This window comes from Leuciscus leuciscus (genome assembly GCF_965113295.1).
Source record: "Leuciscus leuciscus genome assembly, chromosome: 17".
Lineage (NCBI taxonomy): Eukaryota > Metazoa > Chordata > Actinopteri > Cypriniformes > Leuciscidae > Leuciscus > Leuciscus leuciscus.
The window spans coordinates 24075602-24101166 of NC_138741.1; the positions used below are offsets into that span (position 1 = coordinate 24075602).

Sequence of the window (25565 nt, forward strand, 5' to 3'; positions counted from 1 at the left end):
TCATTTTAATGTCTCTATCATATGGATAAAAGTTTTAAAAATACTAATGAAATGGTAATTGCGACAGATTTTTCTTGCGAAATGTGTCTTACATCGGAGTGTAATGGATTATTGAAAATGAAAAAAGTGTCCGACCCTCTTTTTCAGCGGCCTTCTTGGTTCCGGAAGTATTTTTTTCCATTCATTTTTCCCATAGGGACTTTTTTAAATAGTCTTAGGCTGTGTCTGAAATCACCCCCTATATCATTAAAAAGGCCACTATTTTAGGGTACAGCCATTCGTAGTGGTGTCCGAAACCATAGTGGACGTTATATCGAGTGCACTCATTTAATCCCACAATGCACCGCAATAACGAGTGTACAACCAATGTACTCTCAATGGCAAGAGAAAACCCATAATGCACTGTGACGGTCACATCACAGGGTCTCGCCAGAAGATGGTGTCCGTAGCTGAATCATCCATCCATCCATTTTCCAAACCGCTGGTCCAATGTGGCTACGGCGTAATATCATACATGTATAAGTTCATTACTACTGGAGCGGTCAGCTTTCTAGGTTTCAGAAGATTATTAAACCGCGAGCACAAACTATGCAAAAGCTGCAGCCCTTCCTGCACAGTCAGTGTCCGAATTCACTCACTTGTTTTCATTCACTACTTCCAGTGGACTATATTAGTGGAGTAATGTAGGGAATTGTGAATACGGGTATAAGGGGTGATTTTGAACACAGCTGCTTTGCTATGCTAAATATTGACTAGTATGAAAGCAATCTGATCGAATGTGTTTTCGACTGCCTCTGGAAGTGGTTGAAAGCAGACAAGCTCAAAACGTTTTAGACCCCATTTCTATCTGTGTTATTTAGCGTCGTCCACTTGTGGTCCAATTGACCAAGTCTTAATACCAGGTGTAAACATTGCCAAAATTGTAATTTCAAGTATTTTGTGGACATTTTCCTGTTGTACGACCAAAAGTTAACAGAAAAATCGTTTTTAATTGTCCCTGAATTCATTTCTAGCGTAATGTAAGAAAACCTATGCAATATTGTCGCTAATTATGAAGTCCTGCAGAGTGACACAATCTATTTTTAAACTGGCGATTTGTTGGGGATCTTTCAATAACAGAGTAGGGTAAGTTTCACCCTTTATTAAAATAAAGATGTCAAAGTTTGTGAATATTGTGGCACCATTTGGCACCGGATATTTTACTTTCAGGTGCTGATATTTTACTCTTTGAATCCTTCAAAAACACTTTTTATTATCTTACCAACCCCAAACTTTTAAACAGTAGTGTACTTTTGCAGTGCCACAGTGGGTCAGCTCAAATCTCACATAAATGGACATAAATTTAATCAGAATTTATGAGGTAAATGGGGGAAAGCGTTGAAGATGACAAAGCTATAATTTCTTAGCCAGAGGAAAAAAAAGATGGAAAAGCATTCATTTATAATTCATCTTTTTTTTTTTTTTTTACTTTTCATGTCTACATACGTTCTGAATAGGTAGCTGGAGATTCTGTCTATCGCTCATCCAAACTCGCAAACTCACTTTTTACATGTTTGTTGCCAGCTCTAATTTTGTTTTGCTATTTATTTGTGCACATTTTAGATGCTTTTATTGAAATACATGGAAGTTTAACATAAATGCAGTGTTGCGTTTTACAGTTAAATGTATAAAACAACCAAAAACTGTTTGTTCACATTTTAATGTTATTAACGTTTAATTCTGTACAAACGTGTCTTTATTTTATTTCATTGTATGTTTTTTTTAATTCTATTTATTTCCTATTTAGCCTTAATCAACTTCTGAATTAACTTTCATTTTGCTTTTGTTTTCATTCATTAAATTAATTTTCATTATTTTATTATTGCTGTTGATTTTTAAACTTGACACGTTTTTTCCCTCTCTTTATTATGCCGGTGTTTCTATTCTATATGGAATGTTTTGTAAAGAAATTTGACTTGTAAGAGAATTAAAGAGTCTGCGTTTTTCTGCATGAGAATCTCAATTTCATGCTGCAGTCACAATGAAAAAAGTTCATGTTGTATGTCAACTGCCCTTTTCTGTCTTAAATTATATTTGCTTTATCCAATATGTCGATACCAAAACTAAAAGTTTCACTCTTTCTGTCTTTTGAACTCCAGCAAATCAGCACTCTGCCAGCGGATCTGGGCCAGATGGACCAGTCATCAGGTACAAAACCAAACACCTCAATTTTACCATAGTTTTACTTTTAACTTCATTTGTTGTTGCAATTGGTCATTTTTTGTTAGTTTCGTCTCTCATGCTGATATATTAAACCTTATTTGTCTTTTCTATCTCCTTTAGAGCTTGAGATTAAAGCTTCTGCTGATCAGGGTGAGAGCAGCAGCGGTCTGCCAGTGGAGGATGAGCTTGATGGACTGCCAGTCTTTGGAACAGATGAAGATGATTGGGAAATAGACAGTAGCTTCGCTCAGAAGGCTTTCTCTCAGATGGATGGGAACAGCAATGATAAAAATGAAAGTCAAGATGGACTGCCAACTAGTGGTGCTGAAGCAGGTGAGTTTGAAAATGTTTAATAATTTACTAAGCAAGATTTCATATGCTAAATAGTAAATAGTGATATCGGGTCTCATTTACTAAGCATGCATATGCACAAATTTGGGCATGAAATCTGGGTTCAAACAAATGATTCACCCATAACCAAAATGTTCAGGTTTGCAAATGACTAACCTTGAGCATGCGGTCGCTCATTTAGAAGACTCCAAATTAGTGTTGTCAAAAATATCGATATTTCGATAAATATCGATACTGAAATATCTGAACGGTACCAATACTAATTTCCTGAAGTATCGATACTAGCCGAGCTGTCACTTTCACTTCTCTCCAAAGGCGCGTTGACAAACACCACACACGCACTCGTCTCATTCGCTGTGATTAAATAGCAAAAGTGAAGTGAATGGGGTCGATCACACCTGACGCGTTTTTTGCAGTGAGAGGCGCTATTTTAAACTGGTTTCCAGCGAGCGTTCTGCGCGCTGTTTATTCGCCTGCTGCGCCTCGCGGGCCTTCCGTTTTAATGATGAAAGCTAGTTGCTTGAACGCCCGGAGAGTGCGATGATGGAGGATAAACTTGTGGTGCTCTCGCGGGTTTCCAGGAGCTTAACGACTTCACGAACCGTAACTACCACAATGTTAACAGAAAGTAAATAAAGTTAATAAAAGGCTGATTTGACGTTTACTTGACTGACAGGACAGCTGTTTCAGTGGTTGCCTAGCAACATAACAAACGCAGCGCACTGCTCGTTCTGTGTGATGGTAAGTGCAGCTGTGTGCCTCGCGTGTTCGAACCTGAAAAACGCGTCAGGTGTGATCGGCCCCTAATACAGCAAAGCACCTGAAAGACCGACACCGGGATCTATATAAATAATTTCGAGAGGTTGGTAACTCTTCTCATTTTAACATTTCTGAAACATTAACCAAGTTGGCCTAGTATTGTTGTTGATATGAGTGTGTTGTCTCGTTTTTTCACCGTAATTCTTAAAGTTAATATAATCTGACTGAGAAATCTAAGACAAGACAAGTAACGTTAAATATTTTAACTGTCGTCAAATGTAAATTAACTTGTGCTTATTTATCTTTATTCAAAAATTAGTATTTAATTCTGCAATTTGCCTTCATATCTTATCATCAATTTGATTACACAGATACTAATTAAACTAAACTGAGCTATTGAATGACATCTTTGAATTCAATAATGAAATGCCTTTAACTGAAAATGTAATGTTTTATCTTATTATTATACATTACTGACACTATCCTCCAATTTGATACTGTTAAGTGCTTTGACACAATCTGTATTGTTAAAAGCACTAATAGCATTGTTTTCGTGTGTAATGCACACAAGTTTGCGTTTAAATCTGTTCATCAAATAACGTTAATGTATTAACCAGCATTAATGCTTTTGAACAAGTTCACTACTTCAGGACATTTTTGTTAATGTAAAATATACCTCATTTTCATGTTCTAGACTTGTTATATTTAGCTTTAAATAATAAAAAAAAAACTTAATATTGTGGCAGTTTTTTTCTCCGTGGTATCGAAAATGGTATCGAATATCGACATTTTTCAAGGTATCGTATCGAAGTTAGAAATTCTAGTATCGTGACAACACTACTCCAAATTCATGTGTGCGGAATTTTTTGGTGAGAAGTTCACTTGTGCGTACAAATACGAAGTAATCTTTAAATACGAAGCAATTATTAGTGAACGAGACACATTGTTTTTAATATATTTATGCAGTAAATCATAATTTAGTTGTCAAATGAACTAGTTCTTTAATGTGGGTGAATTATAAATCAGAATGTAGGCTAGTTGAACTCTTCTGGACTAATTGGGCTCCTCTCTGACTACAGAAGAGAATAGCTCCTCTACCAATGGAACCTCAGAAATGGATGTGGAGAGAGCGAAGGTTTCTGAAGGCACCCCTGTCACCCCCTCATCAGATACCATTATAGGTAAAAGATAATGAAATTATGCTTTATACAATATACTTCAGTAATTCTGCTGCCTCTCCCAGAATAATTTACTCTGGTATAAGTGCACACTGGTTTTATGATGAGCTGGATGCCTTAAGAAAATTATGGAGCTGCATATATGTAAAAATGCTACTTTTGTCGTCCTGTGTCAGATATCCAAGATGTACAGTCTGAGCTTAGGATTGAGTCATCGCGAAGTGATGCCAACGTAAGTTTGGGTTAAAAACAGTGATAGATATATTGGGTGTTAATAGAAACATGTGCTCTGGGGCCACTTTTTTAGTTATATAATACTTTATAGGACCCACTTTTGCTCCCAAAACATCCTAAATTCTTCATGGCATGATTCGGCAAGGTGCTGAAGGTGATTGGATATTTGATTAACAAGTAGGTGCGCATGTGCGCCTAATGAAGTGGCCGCTGAATGCATGTGGTTTAAGGTGATGGATTGTTTTTTTCCTTTTGCACATTTTCTTTCCTGCTTGTTATTGTTGTTTGAGTGTTAAATGGGCCTGTGTAGTTTGATAATAGTGCCTTTCATTCCCAGTTACAGCCGGAGATTCCTTCGGAATCCACAGATAGAGAAACCAATTTCTCTCCTGTAATAAGAATTAAGGATGAGCCTATTGATGAAGACTATGATAAAGCATTAATGCCCCAGTCTGACACGAGCCGTATTAAACAGGAGCTCGAGGCTTCTGAAAATAATGAGAATGAGGTAAGATTTGGTCTTGTTCTGTTCAGCGGTGCTGTTCAATCTGTTGTAAAAACCTGTCTCGTGTATTAAATGGCTTCTGACTCATTTCAGGCCTCCTCTGCATCTGATGAACTGAGGATTAGCTCTGTTTTCTCTGTCAGTGGAAGCACAAGTGATGCAGTTTCGGGTGAGAGCACAAAGATTTCTCTTTGTCCGTGCAGGACGTCACTGTTTGTCATCGGCTTTAATGTTACTAACTTTCATGAGGGCTGCATGGTGTTGCTAAAATTATATCAGCAATTTTTGACACAAGTAATATTTATGTATTTGTTTTTCGAAATGGCTTTTTTGTCCATTCAGAGAAACCATAACTTCACCAAACAGCCAAAAATGGAAATAGATTAATGTCTAAAGCAGAATTTTTTATAAAAAACAACTTTTAAGAAAGTAAAAAAAAAAAATGAATCCAGAAAAATGAATTATTTTATTTAGCAAGGATACATTAAATTTATCAAAATTGTAAATACATTTATAATATAACAAAAGATGGTAAAACTTTACAATAAGTTTTCATTTGTTAACATTAGTTGACTGCATTAGTTAACATGAACTAACAATTAACAATATTTCTACAGCATTTACTACTCTTAATTATTGTTAATCTCAACATTTACTTATAAATTAAGATCAAAAGTTGTATTTGTTAACATTAGTTAATGCACTGTGAACTAACATGGACATTAACATTTTTATTAACTAACATTAACAAAGGTTAATAAATAATATATTGCTCATAGTAAGTTTATGTTAGTTAACTTAATGCATTAACGAGTGTTAACCAATGAAACCTTATTTTAAAGTGTAAATGTCGTTCGTTTGAACTTTCTAGTCATCAAAGAATCCTAAAAAATCTAAAATGGTTCCTAAAATATTATGCAGCACAACGGTTTACATAAAACCTCTTTTTGGTGCAAGAAGCTTCGAACAAAGTTTTAGGCAAATGACGTTACAAGTGTACAGCAGGGAAAAAAGGAATAATGCTAAAACAGTGTAGAATATGGCCTTTTCATGCCATAAGAACTAGAATGGTCAACATCTTTTAGCTCATTTGTGGTTTTTCTTATGGGTTTGTTTTCATGCAGCTTCTGTGGCACACTCCCAGCCATCTTCATTCTCAGTAATGTCCCAGAACACAGCTTCACTCAGAGGGACCACTATACTTCTGCCTCCCCAATCCCAAACTCAGCTTCAGCTCCGACTGCAGCCCAAGACCCAGATACATCCTCAAATCCAGCCCCACGCCCGAATGCAGCCGCCGATGATGCCGCAAACCCACCTGCAGCCCCAGCCGCCCCAGGTCCACGCTCCTCCGCCCACAGTGAGGATCTGCTGCTCGGGCTGTTCTAAAGTCCTCCAGAAGGGGCAAACGGCGTTCCAGCGAAAAGGCTCCAACCAGTTGTTTTGCTCCACTGTTTGTCTAACTAGTTTCAGTTTACCATCGGTTCAGTTTACCCCCATTATCGCTCCTAAGAAAACCTGCCACCTCTGCCTTAAGTGAGTACTTTAGGTTGTGTACTATATAATTGTTTTCCGTCTTTTGTCAGTTTATTGGCTTTCTTTCACTGAACCCGAAGGAAGTTCACCGGAAAACCTTTGCTCTTTGCCGTACAACAAAAATAAATTGGGATCTTGAGGCTGTTATGCTGTCATTTTTGTAGCTCATTTTGTTGTATGGAGAAGAGCTTCAAAAAAATAACTTATGTTATTAAGGGATTTGGAATGACATAATGGTGAATAAATAATGACAGACTGAACTTTTCCTTTACTTTTCACCATATTGGTATCAGTTGATATGTTCATTTTTATTGTTATTGGCAAGATAAGAAAATGTGGCCGATACATTAAAGCTGATAAATTGATAATTTCCTTCAGCTGAGACACTTCTGTTTGTCGTGATGGTTTTGAATTAGTTTTGAATGGCTTGAAATAGGATTGGAATCACAAGGAAAATACAGTTAAGTTATTGGTATCGGCCAAGATTTTCATATTGGTGCATCCCTACTTTTTAAGTGTGGAAAACTATTATATAACTGATAATGATTCAAATATTTAATTTGATCATGCAAATTAAATTATTAATGCAATTTATACACATGTGGAATGTGGATTTGATCATTTTATTAAACTACTTTATTGTTCCAAAGGGTCATTGTCAATCTAAAGGACTTAATAACCATCCCCGTGGGCGCCATGAACACACTAAAGGAATTTTGCAGCCAAGCTTGTCTGAGTATTTATAAAGACCGGTATGAAGATGCACCTGTGGATCTATTTACACACTGCAGCGTGTGTAAGTTGGTCAAAGAGGTAAGGCTCAAATTATACAAATGCTGCAATTTCGTTGTTGTGGTTTTTGCATATTCAAATTAGTTACTCCCTTATGGGCTGAGTTGTTGTGATTAATGCACATTATGAAGTAGATTATTTGTATGTACAGTACAATGCAATGTGTGTTGTAAGCCTAAACTTGCATTTAGTTTCCCAAATAAACAGTACAAGATGTTATGTTCACAAACAGTCCAAAAAATTCCAACATGGCATTACTCGGCTCAAGGGGGCAATTATCTTGAAAGGCTTGTTTTCTCTGTTCTCTTGCATAAGGAGAAAATGAGACACTTGCACAATTTCTTAACATTTGGAGAAGTCAAGAGTCTTGTTTTACCATTTTATATTTACCATCTTAACAATCATAAATATACATAGTTTGTTAATTTGAAAAATAAACTCACCAGGGAAGTGTAATTAAACCATTTAAAGTAAAATAAACCTTTTATAATTGTCCTCAGCCTGACAATCAGTCTTAAAAACGTAACGCTTATGGTGTGCTGTTGCCGTTATTTTGCCAAGACATGATCCTGGAACAACATTTCTTTCCGAAAACATAATCCTAACACCTTAAACCTAACCATAACCTGTTTATAAAATCAGAGGGAAATGATAGGTGAATAACGGTGGTGTAGAAGCACCTAAACCTGGTTGTAAGCCTAAACTCGACATAAACAGTAAATTTCCCCTCAAATCTGATTGGTTGATTGGAATGTTACTCCAGGATTAACAAAGATGTTGATCCAGGAACATGTTGTACTTGGTGAAATCACGTTCCTTTAGTCCACAATGTCATAGAACATCAGTGCAAATTGGAATCCATAGTTAAATGCATTTTTTTGTTTATTGTTGTTGTTGTTTTTTGCATTACAGATTCAGCATGAAGTGACTCATCTGGGTGCCATACACAAGCTGTGCAGCGATGAATGCTTTGCACGGTTCAGATCCTCAAGAAACCTCTACATGAGCTACTGTGAGAACTGTGGCAACTGTACAGCCTCAGGAAACTATCACCTGGTTCAGATAGAGGATAGTATTAAAAAGTTCTGCTGCACCGAATGCATCAGCAATTACAAACAGGTACCCGGACATTAAACGATTGAACTCTCTGTTCTCTGCTCAAGCTGTGTTAGTCAGGCATGGCCCTTCAGTGGGGTTAAAGCTGTTGTCTTTCTCACTGTGTTGCAGAAGAGTGGCAAGCGGCTTCACTGTCCCTACTGCCAAGAAATCAAAAATATTGAACAAATGATGGAGGGGACAAACATACAGGGTGTCACGGAATTCTTCTGCTCTCAGAGATGTGTGGCCCTGAGTCAAGCGTCTCCCAGTTTGACAGGTAAATATTGCGTTGTAATAGAGCACCATGACAAATATTCACGTTTGTGTGTCCACATCACATTTCAACAAAAAAAGAAAGAAAAAAACCCCATATTTTTCATAAAGACATTAAAGCCTATTTTTAAGACCATTGATATTTTTTGCTCAGTGGTTGTTCTGTAGGCAAACATCAGTGCCTTGAATTTGATGCGAGCGGCAATTGGCAATCAGTGCAGGTTTATGAGGATGCTTTTTTTTTGTAAAAGCAAAATATAGTTTTGAAATTAGTTTTGAAATGTATATAGTTTTGAAATAAATGATTTATCGTAACTTATTTCTAAATTCATTTATCAAATAAAATGATTTTTAAAAATCTTCAATATCTCAAAAACAGGCTTTTGTTTAAAAAAAGTAAACTATTTCCTTTTAGAATATTTTGTTTTTGTTTTATGAGATTCATCTAAAGAGTTTTTTTTCCCTTTTTTTTTCTTTCTTGTGCTGATCCATCTTGCTTTTCTCTTAGGCACCTCTTTCCCATGCACAACTTGCAAGAAGTTAGCTGTTCCTCAGTATCACCTTGCCATTTCTGATGGGTCCATCAGGAACTTCTGCTCATTAGACTGTGTCGGCAAATTCCAGGTGTTGCAGTCTTTCTCTATTTACAGTGTTTTTTTGTTGTGCTTTTGTTTGTAACTAGTTTAAATAATGTAATGGACAATATTTCATTTAATAATCTAGTTTAGGATTTAACTTATTTCCTATCTTCTTGACTTAGACTAATATTGTATTTTATATAATATACACTAGCTTTTAGTAGTTTGGGGTCGGTTCGAATCGATGAAGTCTCTTATGCTCACCAAGGCTCCATTTATTTGATAAAAAATACAGTAAGAACTGTAGTGTTGTAAAATATTATGTACCTGCTCGACCAAATGGTTGAGCACATTTTGAGTCACTATATTTTATTGAGAGGAGTACCTAACTTAACTCAAGCGGATTGATCCATCTCTACCTTTCTGGTTGAGGTATGCTATGCCAAAAAAAATCCACTAGATGTCAGTGTCAATCAACAGCACTTGTCACAACACTTCTTCTAACAAGGATTTTAGAAACCATAGACTGTAAAAAATATGGACAAAGCATCTGTGACGTCACCCATAGACTTTCTGAAGAACGGTTTTGAGGCCGTTTATGGGGGGTATGGGCGGTGCCATATTTCAATACAAATGTTCAGAAAGGATACAGAGGTGGTATGATGTGTTGTGTCAGATCATGGCCGAGACGTCAAATTTCAGGAATTCCACTCGGCGCAGCCTATGCTTGTTATCAGCTGTCAATCAAGCTGTCAATCGCGCCCTTATTTGTCATACATTTTATATCTAAATACGATCTAAACTAACGAGTTAGAAAAAAATTCACCCCCCTCACAGTTGTCAGGCACTCGGAACCTATCGAAAAATAGTCCATGGGACCAACCTGTAAAAACATGAATTTATGCTGTGAAAACGGAGATTTTAACATGGGGGTGTATGGGCATTTTCTCCCTTTTGGGACCTGCCCCTAGCGGATTTTCGATGTATTGCAGTTTTTCGCACTTCCGGTTAGGCTTCATTTTTCAGATTAGAATGTTGCCGCTTGTTAGAAACAAGTAAATCACTCCTGCCATGTGAACTGTTTTTGGTGAAATCTTGCAAGGTAAGCATCTTTCTTTTTTGACATATTACACTGTAAAAGCCCTAACTTTACAAAATTATGTTACTAGGTGCCATGAAAAAACTGTTTTCAATAATTTTTCAAAAACGTGCTCAACCAAACGGTTGATTTGGCAGTTTATGGTAAAAGTAGAAAAGCTAAGCTAATGTTTTCAGATCATCCATTTCTGCAGTCAGAATGGACTATCTGCTGAGAAATATAAACTTCTGATCATTCATAGCCATGAATATGACACAGCTATTATTATTTCTTCATGAATATACTGAGATAATTTCTTATGTATTTTTTTGCCACTTTTGGATATTTTTTGAAGTAAATATAATGAATTCATAGAATGAATGTGTGGAAATCATAATTATCAGAGGTTGATAATTATGATTATTATCATAATAATTACTTCCTAAATGACAAATGCTGGTGTACTAACATTACTAAAATTGTAAGAGATTGTTATTTATCTTTTTTATTTTTTTTATTTGTTACAATTACTAGATGGATGTCAACAGTTTTTATGGTACAAGAACGCGCATTCTTCAGGCACTTGTACCAGAAAACCCCGAAGACTCTGATGCTGATATCAGTGATGATGATGTCAGAATAGAGGATCCGGATTATCACCCCGTCCGAGAAGAGGTAGCTGGTGACAGTTCTTTTGAGTCCCTGGATGAAGGTGATGCTCCCTTAACAAGCACATCCTCTACAAAGCTTCCATGTAAGAATAGAAGAAAAGGAAAAAACACTCTAAAAACAGTTTCCTTGAAGGAGCCAGAGGATACCCCTGGCTCAAGTTCCCCCTCAGGCCCACACAATGCCAGAAGAAGAATTTGGAAGCATGAAGACATTGAGGAATTCCAGGTCACAGAATCAAGATTTGAACCCCCTGTGGTTGTACAGTCACCCTTCCAATACTTCAAAATGCTCTTCACTGATGAGATGATTCATCATGTTGCTCATCATACCAACCTGTATTCTGCCCAGGAGCTGGGGGACCCAATCAAGACCAGCCCAGAAGAGATTGAAGATTTTCTTTCCATGCTACTCTTTATGGGTGTTTTCAAATTTCCATCACTGGAGGATTACTGGCACCATGAGTCACGCTTCAGTTTGATAGCTGATATCATGCCAAGGAAGAGATTCCAGCTGTTACACCGTTATATTCATTTCAATGACAATCAGCAGTTCAGTGAGAATCCAGATCGATTTTACAAAATCCGTCCACTCTTTGACATGCTTCGCAAGCAGTGTCTCCTGATACCATCCACTTACAAGCACAGTGTGGATGAGGTCATGATTGGATATAAAGGCACAAGAGCTGGCACCCTCCGCCAATATATTAGCAATAAACGAGACAAGTGGGGTTTTAAAGTCTTCTGCAGAGCCAGTTCATCTGGCATCATCCATGACCTGCTGATGTATCAAGGGGCGTCCACATTCTTCAATGTCGCCCTCAGTGAGGAGGAGCAGATGCTACCTTTAGGAGCCAAAGTGGTGACAACACTATGCAAAACTATACAACAGCCACGTCTTTCTGTTGTCTTCTTTGACAACTTTTTTACAAGCTTTAATTTGGTCCAGACCCTACAAACCTCCTTGGGTGTCAAGTGCATCGGCACTGTCCGAGCAAACCGCGCGGGTGGAGCTCCTTTGATGACAGATAAAGAGCTGATTAAGAGAGGACGTGGGTCATATGACTACAGGTCTGCTGAAGGGGTGATTGCCGTAAAATGGTTTGACAACAAATGTGTCAACCTTTTGAGCAATGCCGGTGGGATCATGCCTCTTTCAGCTGTCAAACGGTGGAGCAAAGAGTCCAAGGAAAAGATCACTGTCCCGTGTCCATCACTCATCCCTGCTTACAATGAGCATATGGGTGGGATTGATCTTTCTGACATGCTGGTACACTTGTACAAGACCCCAGTCAAGGCAAAGAGATGGTACATTCCCCTCTTTGGATACATCCTTGATCTGTCCATTGCAAACTCCTGGCTGGTCTACAAGAGGGACTGTGGCCTACTAAATGAGAAAGCAATGCCTCTCAAACGGTTCCGCCTGGCAGTTGCCCATAGTTTAAACAAGGTCAACAAGCCTGCATCCAAAGTTGGTCGACCATCACCCAGCTCTGAACCACCACCAAAGAAACACTACACCCCAAGACCCTCACCAGATGTGCGATATGACAGCTTGGGACATTGGCCACTACACTGTGACAAGCGGGGGCGGTGCAACTACTGTCCGAAGGGTGTGTCAAGATGGAAATGTCAAAAATGCAACGTTTTCCTGTGCTTGAACGCAAACCAAGAATGCTTTGCAGCATACCACCAGAAATAACGGGTGGTTCTCATGTTGAGGAAGCACTCGCGCTGTTGCACTATTTCACATGTAAAATGTTTTACAATCTCTAGTGTTTTATATTGTTGGAAGGATTGTTTCTAATGTCGGCTTACAGTACACAGCATTGCTGGTTTACAAAGAAATGTTAATTTATCTAAAAATAAAAAATCCTGTTGCACTACCACATTTGACTGCGTGTTTCTTGAACCATAAAAGCCTAAAATGCCATCAGAGGTGGGTAAGTAACAAAGTACATTTACTTTTTTTATTTTTAAGAGTAGATTTAATGTGGGTACTTTTACTTTAATTCGAGTACTAATGAAAAAACTACTTTTACTTCGTTACATTGGGCGATGTTCCTCTCGTTACTTTATTTTAATGCAATAGGCTACATGTTGTCAAATGCGTAGTTTATTTCAAGCTCGCTGTATCTGAGTCATGAGCAATGCTCAATTCACAAATGAATCACTCTTTTGAGTCGATTCTGTTCAAAGACTTCATCAAACAAGTTGGCAGATCTGTCTAAATTGTTTTGCAAATCAGTTTGAATGATTTGTTCAGTTTCCTTCACGCACTGAATTGTCTGAAGCGGTTTCACACTCGGAGTCGTAACAGGAAGGTTTTAGAACATCAAGAGCGTTGGATGAAGTGGCTGTTTGCCATATTGTTTGCCAGCGATGAAGATCTTTATTAGTTGAACATCTTCGTATGCTGTCTGTGAATGAATGATTCCATAGGACGATACATTCGATTTCATTTCATTCAGGTAATACATTTTACAACCAAACTGATTATTACGCCACGATAGCACTACTACAAAGTATGACATTACCAGTTTTTTGGACATATACCCTTAATTTATACATTAAATAAGCCATTGTTCAGAGTTTATGAAATGAACACCCGCCATCCCACGGTAATTTGTGTGTATTGCGCAGTGGCGTGCGAAATCGTCTTGAATACGAATGCCTTTGCCTGCCTTAGACACAGTTAACCAGTTTAAACATGCTTGCAGAAATATACATTTGATTACATTTTGGAGAACAGATGTAAGAAGATCCGTCGATGTGCATTTGATCGTTGTTTGTGTTCTTGTTTATTTATTGAAGTATGCCATTAAATATTTCAGATTTTAATTTTAACACAGGAAATAGCGGTCATTTAATTATTTGTTATTTATTTTAGTTTATTGTTAAAAAAACAAGAAAATTATTTCCTGTGTTAAAATGAAAATCTGAAATATTTAATGGCATACTTCAATAAATAAACAAGATTCAATATACAAAAATATTTTATTTTGATTATGTTTTTAAATAAATTAGTATTATAGTTCATATTTTCTGATTTTCATATTATGTTAATTAATTCCGGTACTTTTACCCTTAAGTGCCATATCAATCATTTGGTAGAGGCTGATATTAAAAAAAAAAATACATTGATTGTGGTTACTAGCGACATGAGATAAGAAATGCAAACAATTATTTTTTTCAAATGCCTTTTTCTTGGTGGGGCAGTTAAAGGGTTAAAATAATTGTTTTCTTTTTTTTAACATTTTAAAATGAAATGTATTCCTCTGATGGCATGTTCAGCATTATTACTCCAGTCTTCAGTGTCACACGATCCTTTAGAAATCATTCTAATATGCTGATTTGGAGCTCAAAAAACATTTCTTACTATGTTCAATGTTGACAACAGCTTAAAAGTTCACATAAACAGCATTTATTTGAAAGAGATCTTTTGTAACATTTAATGTCATTTTTCTTTTTTTCTCTCTCTATAGGAGAAACTGAATGCATCTGTTCCTCATAACCAGATGAATGGAAACTCTCATGGACCTCAGCCTCAGAGCGCTGCACCACCTCGGCCCAACAACGACCATCTCCAGCCCATCCAAACGTCATCCAATGTGCCTGGCCCAAGCCACAACCCTCCGCCACCTTTTGTACCACCCTCAAATCAAAATCCAGTTCCAACTTATGTGCCGGCTCCTGGTGTGGTAAATTCACAAGACGCCCAGCAGCAATGGCCAAACAAGCTTCCCTCGTCCTCTGACACAATACGACTCGCGTGCAAGCAGTGCCAGAATCAGTTTAGTTCAAAGCCTGAGGTTTTCCAGTTTAAGGTATGACTTCCAAAAGTGGTCACATGAGCAAAAGTGGTATTACTGTGGCTGAATCACTGACGTATTGATGTTCAGAACAACAGTGCAATTGCAAGTGTGATGTTACTTTTGTAAAACACCTTTTGAAGTTATTCTTTTGTTGTTCTTCGAAAACCGTTGTTAAAGCACCCTCTTTTTTTCTTCTCTTAGGGTCACGCAGGGCTGTTCTGTTCTCGAGCGTGTTGCGACACATATAAGAGGGAAAGCAACGTGAAAGCTGTGTGCGAGTACTGCAAACTAGAGAAAGTAGTCAAAGACATCATCACATACGAAAAGCAGCCTAGATCTTTCTGTTGTGAAGGTTTGTCTAATCTCTTTCCTTGATTCTTGATTATATCAGTGGTTCTCAAATGAAAACAAAAAATGGAATGGCAGTCGTCTTATTCAGCCCATGTGATGCTTATTATTGGGCCTATGCCATTCAGGTTAACATTAGGGGCTTTCGCACCAGGTAGTTATAGGAATTTTCCTTTTCACTTTCATTTTTGGGTGAACTATCCCTTTAAGCGTGACATTCAACAACGTCAAAAACTCTATAGCGCAAAGGTTAAGAAGTGCCTGGATTTCAGCATCTGTCCATCTATCTCTGTTTTCCATATTCATGGAGTAAGTATATGTAAAATTTAAATATGTAAAACCCTACTCTGAAGTAGGAGTTAATTTAGTATAACTAAAATCGGTCACACTTTAGTTTAGGGTCCATTTCTCACAATTAACTAACTATTAACTAGGACTTTTGCCTCAATAAACTCCTAATTACTGCTTATTAATAGTTAGTAAGGTAGTTAAGTTTAGGTTTTGGGTAGGATTTTGGGATGTAGATATGGTCGTGCAGCATAAGGCATTAATATGTGCTTTATAAGTACTAATAAACAGCCAATATCCTAGTAATATGCATGCTAATGAGCAACTAGTTAATAGTGAGAAATGGACCCTAAACTAAAGTGTTACCCTAAAATCATTCCCAGTTGCTGTGGTAGGAACATGCCTAAAAGCGGATGTTGGATCTTAAGGAAATTTTCATTTACTTGCATAAAATAAACAATTTAGTTCATGTTTTTGGTGGCCACTTGACATACAATGAAAAAAAACGCGAAGAAAAACAACTTTTCTAATTAAAGGTTGGTTTTTATGCCTAACTTTTTCCACATATATTTACTTGTCTTTCATTCTTTCGGTCTTCTTTTTCTAGGTTGTAAACTGCTTTTTAAGCATGACCTTGCCAAACGACATGGAGGTCAATGCAGGGTTTGTGCCTACTGTCAAAACATGACCCATAAAACCATTCAGAACTTCTTTGGGGGCAAACTGGAGGAGTTTTGCACTGAAGAGTGCATGTCTCTCTACACCGTGCTCTTTTATGAGGTTAGAGATGCCATTTCATTTATTATATATTTTTTTTCTTCTTTTAGCTGTAGTTGTCCTTTTATTTTTTAAAGAAAGCCTCACAATCACCTGTTTTTATTTGGGGTTAAAATTACATTGCGAATTGAGCAAAATTTTTTGCTTTTTGTTTTTAAGATACACTTGTTCTTCATATTGCCAGCGTTTTTTAATTGTTACTACTTTTTGCATCATTCCTGCATGAATTTGTTGTGTCAGATGGCCAAGTGTCACTGCTGTAAGAATCAGGGCTCACTAAAGGAAAGCCTCGTCTGGGATGGAACAACAAGGCACTTCTGTAACCTGTCCTGTTTGCTGCAGTTCTTTTCAAAGTATATTTCCCCTCATCATCCAGCAAGCAACGGTACGTCACCATGTAGTTCTACATGTAAAACTGGTGTAAAACTATGTAGTAGTAGGGCTACCAAATGACGTTAACTCTTATTTTAAGTGAAACCTATTTATAAAAACCTTTAACAAATGTGCAGAGTTTCTGCTGTGAAATGTAATTTTCAAAACTGGTTTTAAGGACTCACTCTTGTTTCTTTATCATTGAAGGTACTGTGTCTAATACCACTTCAGTCCAAGCTCCGTTATCTTTGTCGAAGGACATGCCTGTTATTGGTGGTGTGGTGTCTCTGGCCTCCACATTACCTGGAAATACTGCTCTCACAGGTATTCATTTGTCATGCTTTACAATTTTGAATTAAAAGATTTTGCTGTTTAATTCCATTTGTTTTAATGTAATTAATTTTCTTTGTAGGAGCACTACCTACCTCAAATGCCAGTTCAAAAAACATTGGGGAAGTAAGTAGTGATGCACACATACATCGTGTTACAAAGTGTTGTATTAAATACACGTTACTGTTCAAACGTTTGGGGTAAGATTGCTTTTTAAAAGAAATTAATACTTTTATTCAGCAAGGATGACAATAAAAGACATTTATAATGTTACAAAATATTTCCATTTCAAATATGTAATTTTGAACTGTATCAAAGAATAAAAAAGTGTATCACAGTTTCCACAAAAATATTAAGCAGCACAACTTTTTTTACCACATTGATGATAAGAAATGTTTTCTTTTTTCTTATTCTTATTAAAATGTTGCTGTTTTTACTGTATTTTTGATCAAATTAATGCAGCCTTGGTGAGCATAAGAGACTTTCAGAAACATTATAAAATCTTACCCACCCCCAAACTTTGAACGGTAGTGTATGTAAAGATGCAAGTATCAAAGGAGACTCATGTAAAAGTTAAAGTAACTACCGGTAATGTGAACACTTTTCTTTAGTATTATAATACAAATAAAACAATAAATAAAATAACATTTTAATGTATTAGTTTTTTATTCAGTTTTGCTATTAAAATTAGATTTGAGAATTGTGAAATTTCACTGGTATTGATATTGGCTACTAAAATTTTGGTTTTATTTTATTTCATTAGCTCTTTCCAAAAGGTGCATTTTTTTAGGTTTATTATTATTTTTTGACCCTTATATGTAATGTTTTTTTTCCCCCCCAATAGGCCAGCACTCAAACCGATGCTTCAGTGGCTGCTATTCCATATCGAAGAATGTTGAAGAACAAAGCTCTCATGTGCAGACCTATTACTGAAGAGCAAGGCGTCCAGTGTGACCCAGAGCCTCCAGTACCTCCAGTCCCTCCAAATATGTCTGAAAGAGGTTGGCCTTCCTCACTTTCATCAGAACCCCTGCTAGTTGTTATGCCGTACTTTATTTCATTTCAACATATTTTGCAATGATTATTTGTATTTACACTTTCTCCGTCCACAGTGATTGATGAAAATGGAGAGACTGTGAGGTATGTGCCTGTGCCGGTGCCCATTCCGATGCCTGTCTACATCCCAGTGCCAATGCATCTATACACCCAGTACACACCTTTTCCACTGGGGCTACCTCTACCGGTATGTCATCTTTATTTTCTAATATTTTATTCTGTGCTATAGTTTAGAGCTCTTTTATAATCATGCTGTTACCGTCCAGGTGCCTGTTCCTATGGTCATCCCCGGATATCAAGACACTGCTGAAAAGAAAGACACTAAATGTAGCCTTCCTGCCCAGAGCTCAGTGGAAGACGATGAGGTGGAGAAAGGAAAAGACAAGCCTGCGTTACTTGGTGCATAAACGTTTTGTTATTATTGGACCCGTTTGCTTATCCAAACCAAAGTACTTCAGTATTTGATTGTATTGGGATTATTGCCTTGCACAGACCAGGGCAGCACTTACAGTGGCGATCTAGAGTCAGAGGCCAGATCGACACCTTTCAGCTGGGCAGATGCTGAGGATCCTGGAACCAACGTGAAGCCACAGGTGGCATCGTCGGAACGAGAGGAGCCGATAGCTGCCCCTACTACGTCTTTGCCAGCAGAACAGCCAGATCTGGAAAATGATTTTCCTCGCGGTAAGTTAAGATTTAAGAAATTTGTTTTAGGCCTGTAAATTGATTCAAATACATAGTTGGAATTTATCTAAACTATTTACTTTCTTTAGTTAAAACGTGCCAAGATTTGAAAGATTTGTGATTTTTGCAGTAGAACAAAGTCTATATTTCTCAACAAAAAAAAAAACACCCTAGGGCTTTTCACACTTGAAATTGTTAACCCTGGGTCATTCTAAACCCAGGGTAAACTGAATCCTGGGTTATCTTTATTCACGTTTCACACTGCTCATACTATACCTGGGGTTAACAATTAATCCTGGGTATTCATAAGCTGACGTTTCACACTGTACATTCCTAAACCCTGGGTTAAAGTTCTTATTTGCATATTTGCGGGCTTAGTGTCATTGATTGGATGAACGTAGCACACAACCTGTTTACATAAAAGCTCTAGCATTGCGCATCGAGTTTATACTGAATGGATACTTCGGACTATAAAGGTAAGACCAAAACGGGCTGCTCTTCACTCAAATTGTCACGTTTTCTGTCAGCATTTGACATTTTTCCTCTCAAATGCTGAATTTACTGTTTATACAATGTGCAGTGTTTTTGTGACTGTCCAAATCCTGCAAATGTGTACGCTAATGCGAGCTTTAACATTCTAATGGTGCGTTCACACCGGACGCGAATAGCGCGTCAGGCGCGAGTGATTTCAATGTTAAGTCAATGCAAAGACGCGTTACGCGCGTAAAAAATTCCTGCGGCGCGAATGAGGCGTAGAGCGCGGCGCGGTAGACGCGAATACGCCTCATTCGCGCGTCAAGTTCGCGCGAATAGCGCGAATTGAGCGTCTGGCGCGTTAAGCGCGTTACGCGCGAATGATTTTATTAGTGCTATTTGTGCATTCACGGGTTTGATGCGAATTCGCGTCTGCCGCCCGAGTTGAAAAATCTGAACTTCTGCGTGAATTCGCGCCGCGTTAACCAATCAGGAGCCTGCTTGCTGCTGTCACGTGGTGAAGTGACAGTTTATAATGTTATTTTAATAAATTCATTTTGTAATATGACTAAAATGCACAACAAAGCAAATCTTTCACATAAAAACTCGATTTCAATATATGAGAGATACTCATTTTGTATTGAATGCTATTTATTCCATATCTATTCTAGATTATATGAAACATTATTATTCTAATGTAAAGACAACAAACACAATTTAGTGTATAAAAACAAAAATCACAGGACAGGTTTCACTTTTGGAGGCTGACTCCATTTATTATCAAAACAAAAATAAATGACAGATTAGGTGGGTGCGGGCGAGGGTGAACCTAGCTCCTGGAGCAAATTGTGAAACTCCTGAAACCCTCCGGAGGGTCTGGTGGATCCGAGTACAGCGACGATGTCCCCTACGCAGCTGTTTCTGCTCTCCAGAGCATATACGAGCGGTGACTCTCTCGATTAACGCTAATGCTCGATAAACATCTAAAAAAGATGGCCGCCAAAACTTTCACCTCTGACGCGCGTAAATTTCGCTTCAAACTTTTGTTTTTACGCGCGTTAGACACGCGAATTAACACAAAGTGGTCAAGCGTCAAACTAGACGCGGCAGGCGCGAATTTGACGCTCTATTCGCGTCCGGTGTGAACGCAGCATAACACCGCATCGTTTCACACTGCACAAGTTTGTCACCGCAAAATGGGGTTAACAGTGCAAGAGCGGTGCTAACTCTGCTCCGGAGCAGGGTTTAATAACCCCGGGTAAAAATCGGTGCTAACCCAACTTCTAAATTACAAGTGTGCAAAGACCCAGGGTTTAAAGCTGTGTTTAGAGCGACGATAACCCGGGGTTAAGCGCAGTGTGAAAAGCCCTACTGATAACAAGAATTGAATTTTCAGTTTTCCCTCACTTTATGGACTTATCAGCCTTCATTTATAGAATGTTCTGTCATCCTTTTCATTCATATTTGTACAAATGTGTGTAATATTTAATTCTTGTTAAACTTTGATAATCAATTAAAAAAGCAAATATTTTATTTTTGGATGCTGTACATAAAATGTCCCTGCTACAACTAATACATAATGGCATTATACATTTTTGAACAAACTATTGCATTAATTCTTTTTTATTTCTTTCATACAGATTTAGCAGCTTTTGACAGCTTTCCTGTTTTATAATTTGCAAAATCCCCCAAAATATTAACATTCATGTCATTTCACAGCACCAACTGACCCTGGATCAGCTAAAGAGAACAGACTGGTATTGACGCTGAAGAGACGTAAGAGGGGTAGAGACAGCCACCCTCCCAGAAAAAGGGTATGTAATCTGAATGAATCAGATTCCTGGCTTGTTGGAAAGACATTTGGCACAAGTGACAGAACAACAGAGAGTCCGCCGCAGTCTTTTTGCAGTTTGGAAGGTTGAAGTGGGAAGTCTGTTGAAGTGCGTTGTTTCACAGCTTTAAAATGAATGATAAAGACTTTCCAAAGTAAAAAATGAAGTGTTCACCAAAGGTTTAGAGAGGTTTTAAATGTCTTGGTTTTTTCTTAAGTAGTTATTTTTACTAAGTAGTATTGATTCTTGTTTTCAAGTTTTTATACTTGACAGCATTCTAACTACAGATAGACTATTCGATCTAGAAAGCTTAATTGCTTTTTAAAGTTTTTAACATTTCAGATCATTTTGGCTGTATCTATTATTTTCTATTGTCAAGATGCAGGATTGTTAAATGCTCCAAAGCATTTTGCATTGGCCTCCATTGGTAGTTTACAGTTTTGATCGTTTTAAAAACTTTGTGAATAGCTGATAAAGGGAATGATGTTTTTCATTTGTCGATGGAAAATCACAAGGTTGTTTTACTGTTCTTTTATAAGCTTTGTATTGTTCTAGATGTACCTTTAGTTAATCAAGAGGTTGTGCAATAAACCATTTGAGTTTACATGGAGATGAACAAATGTAATTGTTGTTGTTGAGAATTGGACTAATTTGTGGGTTCTGGACATGAACAAAGTTCCCATTAAATTTTGGAAATTAAATGTTGTGGAGTCCATGTCCACCTGGCTAAATTAATAAAATAATCTCATTATTATTCCTGAAATTATGCACTATGCCATTTTGGCTTCAATGAAAAAAGAATAAAAAAACTCGATGAAAAAAATAAATCCAGTCCTGGTTTTGGATGTGTTAAGAAAAAAAAGAAGAATAAAACTGGCTGTACAGCTAAATAAAACTGCATTATAGAGGACAGTTCACCCAGAAATGACAATTCTGCCATGAATGACATTTACGTACCGTCATATAATTCTAAACCTGTATGATTTCTTTCTTCTTTGAAACAGATGAACTCTAATAACATTTCATTTGTGGGTGAGATGTGTCGTGTGCTGAAATTAAACATGTAGATGCCATAGTCCCATCATCCCCTGCAGACTGCCGCTCATTACAGAACTTTACTAGGTTACTGACAGAAATAAAACTCCTCATTTTTAAAAGCTTAAAATACCGGCTCCAATTTCTGTGTGAGCTTAGCTGAATTTATAAAGAATTGGTCATATTCCTATTCTTATTGTTTAGGGTTTTGGTAGTGTTGGAAACTTTTATTCCTTCATCGAAGCAGAAACCAGGAGACTTGGAGATGGATTTTATAAGCAGAAGAGATTTATTCTTCCATGTCTGTAGTTCATCATCATCAAGTCTGACTCATTATACAGTATTCATTGTAATTATACTTTTCAAAGAGGGGAGGGATTACATAGAGGTGGAGACTCTGAATAAAGCATGTAAATGAGTATACAGGTTAAGGAACCCGCCCTAGACTCCAGCGTGTTACCAGTCTCAATCCAATCAGCATAACCATTCAAACGCATATGTGCTAATCCAATCAGCCTAACGATTCAACGTCTGGACTGTGGCTCTGGCTCCAAGAGCCATTAAAGACAATAGGTTAGCGTCTCCGTGATCTGACTCATTTAACTTACAAAGGAAAAACAGGTCTGGCAGGAATCTATCTTTATTGAAAATAATCACTTTCTCAGTTTATATACTATTGTAGTGGAAACCTAAATTAAACATTTAATAAATTTGTAATACAACAGTAGCCCACAAGTGAAAATTGGAAAATAAACAACGAGAGATGCACGATTTATCTTTAAAAGATTGTGATCTCGATTCAAACACACACGCGTCATTCCAGTCTATTAAAACTTTGACAAAATCACACAAGAACATTCAAATCTGCACTGTCACTGACCCAGAGAAAGCAAATATCATGTATAGGTATAAAAACAGGTTCACCAACAGTCTTTTCAAATACACAATATCCTTATTTCTGTGTTACAAATAATCAAGTACTGAGATAAAAGTTTATAGTTCGGATATGAACACTGATGTCTACGGAAGCGATCAAAATAGAGCAAACCGCCTTTTGAAAGTAACTTGGCGCTTCAAGTAACGATTATATCAATTGCATTGGTACACCAGTAGGTGGCTGAAAGTGACTTAAAAATATGTATTTGTCATTGAATAATTAATTCAAGAGATTCATTCAAAAACGCTGATTCATCCAGTAATGAAACGGGTAAAGTCAGAACCTCTTGTAAATGACATCTTATTTTGTTTAGTTGTCTGCTCAGAATCATGATCTGTTTAGAACAACAACAACAACAACAACAAAAATCGTGATTCGCAGTTTATGCAGAATCGTGAAGCTCTAGAAAAACGGAATGGTTTGATATATCAAATCTGTCCCAAATTTAAAGATTATGAGCTTCAGGAGGAATTTGAAAGGTAATTTTTTTTATAAAAGAAATTTGGAAAATCTAGCTGGATATTTAGAGCATGCAGTAAATTAAAAGTGCAAATAAAGTGTAAGTGGCACTAGAGAAGAAATCAGATGGAGACTTTAAAATTGCCACCAGAAATCTTCAGGAATATTGTTCTAACTGGAAATAAAATAAAATAAGGGTGCACTGAGAAGTGTGAAGCCGTCAGATGGCAGTTAGGAAGGTTCGTAATATCCCTCCGGAGGAAACCTGGCATATAGGATGGAGTAGCTTGTTTAAAGTGTGAAGCTGAAACGCTTCAGGAACTTTGTACATAACGCAACAAAGCCAAATACAATGAGACTGAATGCAGGCCAGATGGGGACCGAAGAAGCTGAAAGAGAAGGAGATGATGATGATGGAGGAGTGGTTGCCATGGAGCTTGCTGCAGTTGAAGAAAGTCGCCATAAAAGGAGATGAATGTGTCGGCATCTGTCAAAATGGTTGTTACATTCTGAAGTGTCTGTGCCTGCTTTACAAGAATCGGATGTTATTCTTTATTTCTGTCATGCAAACTCTGGCATTTATTTCAGTATTATTCCTCTTGAGGCATCATCTTTATTTGTCTTCATTCATTCAGTCTAAAATGCATTTTATCTGTAATTGTTTATTTACATATTTAGAAAGAATTCAGTATAAGCCTTCATTTATATTGTCATCGTTATTTATATGATCTTTTTTTTGTTGTTGCTTCTGATGGGGAAATCATCAGAATAAGTTATTTGGATTATTTTTATCTTGGTTGAATAAAAGAGAAAGTGAATCAACAATAATTGGGGAGGGGTCTTGTATCACCCTGAAGTGGTTTAATTTTTGATAATGACTGGCTTACTGTACATTTATCATGATTATTACACAACTACTTACCAATAAAGTAAATACATGGAGATGAAATACTGATTTGAGAGTCTGTTTTTTCTTGTAGTTCTTGTTGCTGAAACAGAAAACAATTATCATAAGATGAACACTGAAACAATATTAAAAAATAGTTAGAATTTATTATCTGCAATGCAAGTTACTTTTTCTATGGACTAGTGAGACATTGGAGCTGCATGATTCTGGATAAATTAAGAATTATGATTTTTTTTTATTCCTTGAATAGAGATCTTAATTCGGAATAAACAAAATTATTAATAAACAAAATATTGGCTAGAGGTTCTGACAAAATGTTAATTGCTGCAGTCTATTAAAATATAATTGATAAATATATTAAAAAAACGGTTTAATGAATGATTCAATGACTCAAAGACTCAAATTATTTCGTTACTGGATGAATCAGTGTTTTTGACAATCTTTTGAATGCTTCAATGACAAATAAATGTTTTGTCACTTGTCGCCACCTACTGGTGTAACAATGGAAATGATACAGTCTTTATTTGAAGAAGGTTACTTTCAAACCGTGGTTTACTTTTATTTTGATCACTACTGTAAACATCATTGTTTATATCCAAACTATAAAATTTAGATTTTACTTTAGGCAACACAGATCTGAATGTTCGCCGTGATCGTACTTGTCAGAGGTTTAACAGACACAGACGAATCCTTGTCATTTAGGAATAATATTGCGAGGGTGTTTGAATCGAGGTTGCGATCTCTTAACGATTAATCGTGCCGCTCTATCAGGTTTTATCTACAATTTAATGTCTTTCACTATTTGAAGGGATAGTATTATTTTAGTATTACTTAGATTATATATTTTGAATTAGCTTTCATTTTAATTTAATGAAATTTTAGCATTTTTTTTTAAATTATTTTAAACTTTTTTTAAATATTAACAGTTAGCTTCATTTTAGCACCATTTGAGCATTTAAACACATTTTATTTCAGGTAGTATCCTAAAGAGCTGTTTAA

The 25565-nt window shown here is 36.8% G+C and overlaps 2 protein-coding genes and 1 long non-coding RNA gene across 5 annotated transcripts in view; all 3 read left to right on the forward strand.

Annotated features, from left to right (window-relative positions):
- Window positions 1–25565, forward strand: part of LOC309478732 (zinc finger MYM-type protein 4) — a 33963-nt gene that overhangs the window by 4171 nt on the left and 4227 nt on the right. For all 3 annotated transcript variants that reach the window (XM_082142414.1, XM_082142415.1, XM_082142416.1), the window contains 22 exons: window positions 2139–2187; window positions 2323–2535; window positions 4392–4493; window positions 4667–4722; window positions 5062–5232; window positions 5323–5398; window positions 6354–6765; window positions 7416–7578; window positions 8470–8676; window positions 8785–8932; window positions 9437–9552; window positions 14738–15079; window positions 15269–15419; window positions 16311–16483; window positions 16721–16865; window positions 17060–17176; window positions 17265–17308; window positions 18027–18183; window positions 18295–18425; window positions 18505–18637; window positions 18731–18922; window positions 21116–21210. In XM_082142414.1, the coding sequence (XP_081998540.1) occupies window positions 2139–2187; window positions 2323–2535; window positions 4392–4493; window positions 4667–4722; window positions 5062–5232; window positions 5323–5398; window positions 6354–6765; window positions 7416–7578; window positions 8470–8676; window positions 8785–8932; window positions 9437–9552; window positions 14738–15079; window positions 15269–15419; window positions 16311–16483; window positions 16721–16865; window positions 17060–17176; window positions 17265–17308; window positions 18027–18183; window positions 18295–18425; window positions 18505–18637; window positions 18731–18922; window positions 21116–21210 (3393 nt within the window). The remainder of the gene's footprint in view (window positions 1–2138; window positions 2188–2322; window positions 2536–4391; window positions 4494–4666; window positions 4723–5061; window positions 5233–5322; window positions 5399–6353; window positions 6766–7415; window positions 7579–8469; window positions 8677–8784; window positions 8933–9436; window positions 9553–14737; window positions 15080–15268; window positions 15420–16310; window positions 16484–16720; window positions 16866–17059; window positions 17177–17264; window positions 17309–18026; window positions 18184–18294; window positions 18426–18504; window positions 18638–18730; window positions 18923–21115; window positions 21211–25565) is intronic.
- On the forward strand, window positions 9561–13917 carry LOC309478733 (piggyBac transposable element-derived protein 3-like). The gene is made up of 2 exons (XM_082142417.1): window positions 9561–10608; window positions 11119–13917. The coding sequence occupies exon 2, from the start codon at window positions 11119–11121 to the stop codon at window positions 12952–12954; it is 1836 nt and encodes a 611-aa protein (XP_081998543.1). The 5' UTR covers window positions 9561–10608; the 3' UTR covers window positions 12955–13917.
- Window positions 21218–24608, forward strand: LOC309478734. Its single transcript, XR_014199081.1, has 2 exons — window positions 21218–23679; window positions 23748–24608. It is a non-coding gene; the product is annotated as an uncharacterized lncRNA (long non-coding RNA).

What these genes read in the sequence shown, in the direction of transcription:
- LOC309478733 (XM_082142417.1), top strand. Translation starts at nt 11,119, where the DNA reads ATGGATGTCAACAGTTTTTATGGTACAAGAACGCGCATTCTTCAGGCA.